This window comes from Microtus ochrogaster, chromosome 8 (genome assembly GCF_000317375.1).
Source record: "Microtus ochrogaster isolate Prairie Vole_2 chromosome 8, MicOch1.0, whole genome shotgun sequence".
NCBI lineage: Eukaryota > Metazoa > Chordata > Mammalia > Rodentia > Cricetidae > Microtus > Microtus ochrogaster.
Window position 1 is genome coordinate 41257724 of NC_022015.1, and position 10080 is coordinate 41267803.

The 10080-nt window shown below is 52.5% G+C and overlaps 1 protein-coding gene across 21 annotated transcripts in view; it reads left to right on the plus strand.

Moving 5' to 3' along the window:
- Nrxn2 (neurexin 2) overlaps positions 1 to 10080 on the plus strand; it is a 114839-nt gene that overhangs the window by 51242 nt on the left and 53517 nt on the right. For all 21 annotated transcript variants that reach the window (XM_013347865.2, XM_013347866.2, XM_013347867.2 and 18 more), the window contains 2 exons: positions 4453 to 4614; positions 5520 to 5958. In XM_013347865.2, the coding sequence (XP_013203319.1) occupies positions 4453 to 4614; positions 5520 to 5958 (601 nt within the window). The remainder of the gene's footprint in view (positions 1 to 4452; positions 4615 to 5519; positions 5959 to 10080) is intronic.

Sequence of the window (10080 nt, forward strand, 5' to 3'; positions counted from 1 at the left end):
TTTTTTTTTTTATCAGAAAGGCAAAACTGTTCTGGAAAACAGCAAATGACAAAGAGATTTCTGATTTGAGGTCTTTCCCTCCTAAAATCCCTGAAATCCAGAGTTCAGCCCTCGTGGGAGGGCTGTGAGTACTACCTGTGTCTGGCACAGAACATGAATCCAGCTCAGCCTTCAGCTAAGTTCACCTCCCTGTTCCCAGACCTGCTTCTGTCCTGTATCACCCTACGGGGCTGCTGGGAACTTTTTTGTGAACTAGTTGTTCTTAACCATAGCCTGTGTACCCTTGGAGTATGTGATTACAGCAATGTAGTCTAACAGGAGACGGAACAGGCTGAAGCAATGGCTCAGTGGATAAGAGCACTGGCTGGGACTGGAGAGATGGCTCAGTGATTAAGAACACTGGCTGCTCTTCCAGAGGTCCTGAGTTCAATTCCAAGCAACCACATGGTGGCTCACAACCATCTATAAGTGGGATCTGATATCCTCTTCTGGCATAAAGTCGATAGAGCTGTCATATATATAAAATAAATAAGTATATTAAAAAGAAAAAGATCACTGGCTGCTCCCCCAGAGGTTTCAGGTTCAAGTCCAGGCACCCGAACAGCAGCTCACAACCCCCTGAAACTCCAGTTCCCTGATGCCCTCTTCTGCACCCCACCAGCATTGCACACAAACCGTGCACAGACATACATGCCGACAAAAAACATGAAAGAAATAAGCCTTAAAAAGAGACACTAGCAGCTTAAGAGGAGACAAACACTGTCAGCACAGTGCTACCTATATTGTCCCTGGGCTCAAGCACGTCCATTCAGCTGCCCACAGGTTGAAGTGTCTGCCGTTCATCTAACTCTCCGAGAAAAGGGACGTTAGTGCTGTGAGCTGCTATCATGCTAGGCCGGGGATGGCTCCTGGTGCTGACACGAGAGCTCCCTTTTCCCGGGGCACAGTAGCTATGGAGTATTTGCTCCATGTGGGTTTGTTTGTGGCTAGGACTTGGATTCCCATCCCACCCAGCCTTCCTGCACTGAGCTGAGGAGAGGAAGGGATGGTCGCTCCATTCAGGTCACAAGACCCTGGAGCGTCTTCTAGCCAGGCTCCCTGCTCCTGGAGAGTGAGTGTGCCGTTCTGGGTGTAGGCACATCTTCTGGGCAAACAGTCCTCACTCCCTGTGGCTTCCTCAGAACCTACCGCGTCGAGTGGGTCAGTGTGGATCCTCTGCCGTGTCTTGGGGACCTAGCTGTGGTGCCCAGTATGCATGGAGAGGAGCAGTCAAGACCTCCCCCCCAGAGCCTTCTAGGATGTGTTGTGTGTGCAGAGGTGCGCAGGCTGATTGTCCGTGGCGAATGGCAGAAGAACGTGTGATGAGGAACTCAGGTCTGATGGTTCTTTCTCCGTCAGCCCCTAAACATCTCTGACCCCGTGGTTGCTCCTCTCTCCTCTTCAGTGGAAGGAAGCTTCTTCCTGCACTCCACAGCTCTCTCGCCTCCATCTCTGCTCTGCCCTGCATGCCTTCTCACCTGCTGGCTGCTTTTCTCTAGCCTGCCTGGGCAGTACCTGGTCCCCACCCTGCTCTTCTAACCTGCACGGGTCCCAGCTGCAGTGGCTGTTCTGTGTGGCACGTGCTCCCTTTCTCCCCTCCTCCCCTGCTGGCCCCACCCCTTCCAGAAGCTTCATGGGGGGGATTGGGGGGCAGGGGTATCAAGAACCCCTGGGGTGGAGGGGGGCAGGGGAATTATTCCCCTGTTTCCTGCTTTTACTAACGAACCTGCCATTTTTGTGTCTGGACTGATTTGTCTGAGGGAACAGTTGGGTTTTACTAATCTTAAGTCATTCCCCTCCCTGCCTTCCCCAGACACCTTCCTCCACTCCCTCTACCCCCACTTCCTCTCCACCCACCGCCTTCTCCTCTACTCTCCCTCAACTTCTCCCCACCCACCTGGCTGATCCCCTCCTCAGCAGACCTCCCTATCTTCCCTATCTCCTGCTAGCCTTTCCTCAGCCCTATGAGTCAGGAGAGGGAGATTAAGGTCATCCTTTCTCAACAGCGCCCCCTCCATGATTGAGCTGAATGTAGCCACCAGGCAAGCTGAGATTTACTTCCAGCCTGGAAAGGGATTCAGGGCGATGTTTTGGGCCTCTGCAGTCTGCTCCAAGTCAGGTCCTTCTAACTCAGATAGGGCCAAGAAAGGGCAACCTTGGTCTTGGCAAACGTAGTGGGATGAAGAGCGCCCAGAGCATGAGGGAGATTCCAGGATGGTGCCCTGGTTTCAGAGGCCAGGGATGGAGACTTCCTGAGGCGCTTTGGGGCCAGGAGGGGAGGGAGGAGTGATGAGCCCTGCTGAGCACGTCACTCAGGTGAGGCTCTCTCACCAAAGTAGGCTCCAGGCAGTAGGTTTTAGCTGGAGAGCCCTGCACTGGGTCACAAGACAATTTGTGCGGACCTTCTGGGCTGTGCTGAGGTTAGTGGGGTTCCAGGGACATGGCCACGCCAGATGTTTGCTGGCACCCTGATTGGGTTGAGCCCACTTAGGTGCAGGAACTGATTGGCCGTCCAGTTCAGTCTTCTAGGACAGCAGCAGGGAACACGGAGGGAGAGAATGAGTGCAGTCATTGAACTAGGGAGAACCCCCCCCACCGCCTCACCTTCCCTGACTATCCCCACCCCTTTATTCCATCCCTTCTTCCTCTCTCCGGTTCCCCTCCACCCAGTCTAATCTCTAACCTCGTTTGCATGGTTTTTGTGACTAACCTCTCTGACCCCTCCCCTTTCCACCCAAACCCCATTTCCTAGCTTCAGGACAAAGTGGAGGGGGAGAAAAAATAAATAATCATGACCAATTCCCCCTTTGAACAAGACTCAAAAGTATTCAGACTGCCCCCTCCCCAAACACCTGTCTCCTCCTGTCCTTGAACCCAGCTCTTCTAGCACAAGGTTTGATGGTTCCCAGGAGGTGGCCTCTTAAGTCTGCGCTCTGCTCAGCCCCCACCTCTTCACAACGAGGCTCCAACCAAGCACGAGGGGGGCTTTTGGGTCCCCCATTTTAGGATTTCCACCCCATCCTCCCGACAACAGAATACTGAAGACTAGCAGCTGGAAGGTGGCCTGTGCTACAGATCGGAGCAGGGGACATCACAGCCTGTGACTGGCAGGTCCTTACTTCAATACCTTACCTGTAAAGGGGGTACTTTTGAACCATATTTGGGGAGCAAGAAGGACTCTAAGCTGCAGCCTATGGAAGTGCAGGATGGGGCTGACAAAGACCAGGTCCTTAGTGGCCCCTTGACTCTCCTGAGCCACAGCCTCCTAGAGAGAGGCTTGTATTTATTACCACTGCTATTGGCTCCTCTCCTTCAACCTTGCAGTGGGTGAAGCCTAGCGCTCCTCTGGGCCACTAAACTCTTCAGGGACCAGGTAAACCTTTGCTGAGTAGGGGAATCAGCGCTGCCTTCCTCAGCCCAGTGCCCAGGACCTCTTCAAACACCAGGCACAGCCCTGCTTTTGACATCTTGCTTTTTGGATGAATTTCCACCTCGGGGATGGTGTTTCCTTAGGTTCACCCTGGCTTCACTGTTCCTAGGGGTAGGGGTAGCAGAGAAGGATGAGGTGTGAGCTGGGAAATAGCGTAGGGCCACTGTCTTCTTTGGGAGAAAGACAGCAACTCACCTAGGTGTGCAGTCTCAGCACATGAGAGGATGAGGCATGGGGATTACCACAAGTTCAAGGCCAGTTTAGGTTTTATAGACTAGGTATGTTTTTTAAACCTTAGTTCTCGACTAGTTTAAGTTTTTCTAAAAAATGACCAAAAATATCAGGATACCGTAGAACTTGAGTGACAGAGGTAGGAGCCAGCCCTGACAGATGTCAGCCAACTCCTGTCCTGATACTTGGAGGCATACCTGAGCCTTCTTCCTCTCTACTGTCTCAGCTGCCCCCCAGCTGAGGCTGCAGGAACACAGTACCCAGAAAGGCTGCAACTGAGTCTCAGCATTGCTCCCCAGGAAGGGACAGGTAGGAAGGGGAAGGAAGGGCTCTTCCTTAGAAAGTGGCCAGGAGCTCACGCATGCCCACAGTGCTCTGCTGAGAGAAAGCTGAGGGTGTAGCTTGCTTTGCCCCACATCTCACAGTGGGGCCCTCTCTGAGGCCTCCTCCCTGGAGTCTCTTCTTGGGCCCATCATGGCGAGTGCCCCGTGCCATCCTCAGGGTCCCGCCTGCAGGCTCGGCCATGGGTCATGCAGGGCAGGCCAAAGCCTACCCTGAAACCATCAAATCTGTGCTGCTTCCTCTTTCTCCTTCCCACCTCCACCCCCACTGTTCCACCTCCAAGACAAGCAGACATAAAAATGGGGGTCCCCTCCCCCACTGCCCCCTGGTTCCTCCCTTGCCCACCTGTGGCTCGTCCCAGGGCGTTGATGTCAGTTGTCTCCTGTCTCTCCTCCCCTCGGGCTGGGCAGGTGACCATCTCGGTGGACGGCATCCTGACCACCACAGGCTACACACAGGAGGACTACACCATGCTGGGCTCTGATGACTTCTTCTACATTGGGGGCAGCCCCAACACAGCCGACCTGCCTGGCTCGCCTGTCAGCAACAACTTCATGGGCTGCCTCAAGGACGTGAGTAGGGGCTTAGAAGGGCTACAGTTGACCAGTCTGCCAGGGGACTTAGTCTGAACTGGCCAGCTACCCCTGGAGTCCACGGTGGGACTGTAACCCTCCATTGAAGCCTAAAGCTATTGACTCAAGTCCAGAGGGATCAAACTTTTTGTTTCTTCTGGCCTCGGAACTCCCCTCGCCTCTGAGGACCTTCAGAGCTGTGGTGCTTGGGGAAGGCTGGTGAGCATGAAGCCTGAGGCTAAGCCTAACCTCAGTCACGTGTCTTTCACCCACGGCTCTGTTGTCTTGACCAAGTCACTTGACCCCATGAGTCGCCTGACCTGTAGACAAAAGGTTGGTTCCTACTTGGGTCTTCGGCAGAACACGGGAGAATGTTACTATCCCCTGGAAGACGGCCAGCAGGGACTGGGACAGACGGCAGCTCAGGGGACAGGGCACCTGCCTGGCACCATCAGGCCCATGCACTCTATCAGAACCGCATCCGCTGAGCACGGTGCGCATCTGTAGGCCCCGCACATGGGAGGTAGAGGCAGGGAGACAAATTCGAGGTCATCCTCAGCGAGGCAGTGAGTTTGAAGCCATCCTGAGCCACTTGAGACCCTGTCTCAGAAAACAGCAATAGACAGTAGCAACAGTTGCCCCCCTTGTCACTGTGAGTGACTGTTGAGTTGGACCCAGGAGCTGACAGAAGAAGCTGCTTGGCCAGCGTGGGGCTGGAAGACAGGACAGGCAGCAAGAAGAAGGTGTAACTCGAGAACAGGAGCCTGGGCTTTGTGGACTGATGGTGCTGAGTGTGGGGCCATGAGCATGGTTGACAGCCCATGGCTGCCAGGGAGGGAGGGCCCTTGGTAGCCAGACCCAAGGCTGCTTCTGCTTCTTTACCCAGACTCCTCTTGTCTTTCCAGGTGGTCTACAAGAACAATGACTTCAAGCTGGAGCTGTCCCGCCTGGCTAAGGAAGGGGACCCGAAGATGAAGCTGCAGGGGGATTTGTCTTTTCGTTGTGAGGATGTGGCTGCCCTGGATCCTGTGACCTTTGAGAGTCCCGAGGCCTTTGTTGCACTGCCCCGCTGGAGCGCCAAGCGCACTGGCTCCATCTCCCTGGACTTCCGAACCACTGAGCCCAATGGGTTGCTGCTCTTCAGCCAGGGCCGGCGGGCTGGGGCCGGGGTAGGCAGCCACAGCTCTGCCCAGAGGGCTGACTACTTTGCCATGGAGCTGTTGGACGGTTACCTCTATCTTCTGCTGGACATGGGCTCTGGGGGCATCAAGCTGCGGGCGTCCAGCCGCAAGGTCAATGACGGTGAATGGTGCCACGTGGACTTCCAGAGGGATGGGCGCAAAGGTCAGGAGGCCTCTGGTCCCTCCCTCCCTTCCCTTGGTCACTCTTCTATACCTGCCCAGCCTCTCAAGCTTTCATTTCCTGCTCCTAGTCTTTTCTCCCAGTCCTTTGCACCTTTCCTCACTGTGAGCTGGCAGAAGGCACAGGGCCGCTCTTCCTTATTTGTTAAAGGAACAATTACCCAAGGGTTGTTGTGGATGGGAAAGAGCACTTCTAAAAACACTAGCATAGCACCTAGCAGAGATGTCCCATGTCTTGAAGGAAATAACTCTCAAAGCCAGGAGTGGCGACTCACACATGCAGTCCCAGCACTCAGGAGACAAAGGCAGGACTGTCATAAGTTCGAGGCCAGTTTGAACTATATAGTGAGGCCCAGACCAGCCAGGGCTGCATAGTCAAAACAAAACAAAGAAAGTAGCTTTACAGCTTTATCTGGAGCCTTATTTCTTTAGCTTATCAGGAAACAGCTATCCCTCACTGTCTGAGAGGAGTGCTCCTAGGACCCTCAAAGACATCAGAATCCTCTATGTTCAAACCCTGTATAAAAGGTGCTGTAGCATTGCATATCACCTGTACACACCCTCTGGGTAACTTATGTACTCTCTCAAGTCCTCAACATACCCGATAGAAGGTAGACACTGGGGCTCAGCTGCTGGAGTGCTTGCCCAGCATTCATGAAGCCTGGGTTCCACCCCCAGCGCCCCATTAACCAAGCATGCTGGTGCTTGCCCATAATCCCAGTACTGGGGAGGTAGAGGCAGGAAGATCAAGAGTTCAAGGTTACCCTCAACTGCATAAGGGATTTGGGGCTAGCCTGGCTGGAGAGAGAAAGAGAGGAAGAGAGAGAAAATATAAATGCTATATAATAGTTTTGTGATGGTCCTTATTATGTTGTTTGGTGAATAAGGACAGCAGTAGCTGTATGTGTTTAGTACAGACAATTCTTCCCTTAAATATTTCCATCCATGTTGGTTTGGATGAATGCAGAGCCTGAGAACACTGCAGCTGCCTGGTTCTCTGAGAACTAACTGTGGCTGACAGACTATTCACCTCATTCTGGCTGTAAGAGACGCAGTGACTAGGCCGCCACACCTGTCCGGCCACGAGAGTTCCAGATCAAGGGGACAGCTGGCCTGACCCTGCTTAGCCTCTGGGGCCGAATGGCGCTGGATGTATGCTGAGTGGTGTGGCTGTGGACCACGCTTCAAAACTTGTGTTGTTCTAGCCGTCCTCTCCTCCGTGCGTCCTGTTCAGCCTCCCTCTCCTGTCCAGGCACTTGTTTGCTGTCTGCTAATTCTGGCGTGCTCGCCTCCATCTCGTTGAACCTAAGTAAGAGAATTGAGACAAATTAGGCCTGACACATTATCTAATTTAAGGGCTTATCAACGTCAGCTAAATTTTCACATTCCTGCAGCTGTCACCACTGCTGACCTGAGAGTCAGGTGGAGTGACCGCGTCTGCTCACAGAGAGGAGGGGACTGCTGGGCTCCCAGAAGTGAGGCCTTGCTCCCCATCCCTCTTCCCTCACCAGAGAAAGACATTAGAGAGGACGCTAGCCCCGGGCTCTGCCCTCATGACAGTGATGGTGGCTCTTCACTGACAGCCTCTAGTGGTCCCCACAGGTGGGCAGTCATCCTCTGGCTGGACATCCATCCAGGAGCTTGGGGAAGCTGCTTAGACCGTCCCCCGTTTTCCTACGTCCCCACACCCCAGTGTTGGCATTGAGCCCAGGGCCTGCTCCTGCTGAGCCACACCCCAGACTCCCTTTTCCTGTTTTTATATATTTTCTAATGTGTCTTATGCCGCAGCATGTGTGCAGAGGTCAGGGGACATTTTGGGGAGCTGGTTCTGGCTTTCCACCTCGTTGAGAAAGGTTCTCTCTTGTTTCTGCTGCTTCCCAGCATACCCCGGGCGAGTTGGCTTCTGGGTGACTGTCTCCATCCTTCATTGCACCCTGGAAGTGCTGGGACCTTGGTCACATGCAACCACATCTTTATGTGTGTTCACGGGATCCAGCTTGGGTTGTCAACCTTGCCTCGCAAGTGCCTCATACGCTCATCTGTCTCCTTGGCCTTCCCCGGTTGTGTTACATTTGGTTCTTTTTAGTTTGTTTCTGAAACTGGTAAATTGCATATCACAGTCTTAATCATTAATCGTGATTGGGACATTGATTCCACTCATGTTGCTGCGCAGCCCTCACCACCATCCAGGTGCAGATTTTTCATCTTCCCAAACTGAAATCTCTATTAAACATAAGCTCTCCTCCCCCCCTCCTGCCTCTGGCCGCCATCAATCTGAGACTTTAGATTAGTGAAGTCACATGGTATTTCTCTTTCCTCCTCTTTTTCCATCTTCACGTGTTTATGTCCATGCTTGTGTGTATATTGGGGCACATGTATGTGGGTGCACATATGTGGAGATTTAAGACTGATGTCAGGAATCATTCATCTTCTTTAATGAGGTAGGGTCTCTCAATCAAACCCTGAGCTCACAGATATGGCCAGCCAGCTTGCTCCGGGGATCCCGTGCCTCTGCCTTCCAAGGCTGAAATTACAGGTGGGCCACTACACCCGCTTGGCATTTATGTGAGTTTCTGGGGAATTGAACTCTGGGCCTCATACATGAGGAGCAAACACATTAAGCACTGAGCCATCTCCCCAGCTCCCTTTTTTTGCCTATCTACCTTCCTTCCTTCTGACCCAGGGGCTTGCATCTAGCCCAGGCTGACTTTAAATCAAGATCCTGCTGCCTTAGCCTCCAGAGTGCTGGGATGTGCCATTGTATCCGACTTGTGTCTTCTTGTGCCTGGCTGTTTCAATGGGTACAGTGTCTTTCGGGGTTTGCCAGTATTGTAGTGTGAGTCAGACTCCCTTCTTCTGAAGTCTGAGTAAGTCCCAGGGCCGTGCTCACATCGTTTGTCTGTTCTTCCGTCAATGAATGAGTCAGGTTGCTCGTGTTTTGTATTCGGAGTGACTGGAGCAGAGGCCAGAGCACACGCAAGTCTCCTCTCCAGAGCTGTCTGCTCTGCTGAACACCTCTCTTCTTAGCCTTTCTTTCCTGCCCTCTTCCCCTCACGCTCAGTTCTTGCTGAGATTCCAGCAGCCAAAGCATGGGTCACAGGAGGCTCTGTGGATTCTGGGCGATCCTGTTAGGGCTCAGCAGGTAGAAGCTTTTCCTGGTCAGGTCTGATGGCCCGAGTTTGTTCCCCAGGTTCCTCAGTAGAAGGGGAGAACTGACTCCTGAATATCATTCTCTGTCCTCATACACATACACAGCACATACATTACAGCACACACACAACACACACCTCACAGCACACACAGCCATCACAACATGATATATCACAACACATACAGCACACACATCACAACACACATACATCACAACACACACATACAATACACATATATATCATAACACACACATCACTGCACATACATCACAGCACACACAACACAGCACACACACAACACACATCCATCACAACACACACACACCACAGACACATCACAACACACATACAACACACACATAAAACACACACATACATCACAGCACCCACAATACACAGATCACAACGCACACACACAACACATACACATATATCACAGCACACACAGCCATCACAACACATACAACACACGTCACAACACACATACATCACAACACACATACAACACACATATATATCACAACACACATATCATAACACACACATATATCACAACACACAGATCACAATACACACATATTGCAAAAACACACATACCTCACCACACACACACACACACACACACACACGCTTTAGGGTCTGGAGAGAGTCCACCTGCTGCTCTTTCAGAGGATGTGAGCTCAGTTCCCAGACCTCACCAGAAGGCTCACAACCACCTGTAACTCCAGCTCCAGGGGATCCCACGCCTTCTTCTGCCTCTGTAGGCAGGTGCACACATGTACACATGCATAATAATAAATAATTCCTTAAACAGCAGTGACTTGGAGCTGGGGAGGTGGCTTTGCAGTGAATGACATGTTTTGCTTTAGCAGAAGACCTGGGTTTTCCGGGTTCCCAGCACACGGCAGCTCACGTCTCCCCACACACATGCAGGCACGCACACGGCGGCTCAC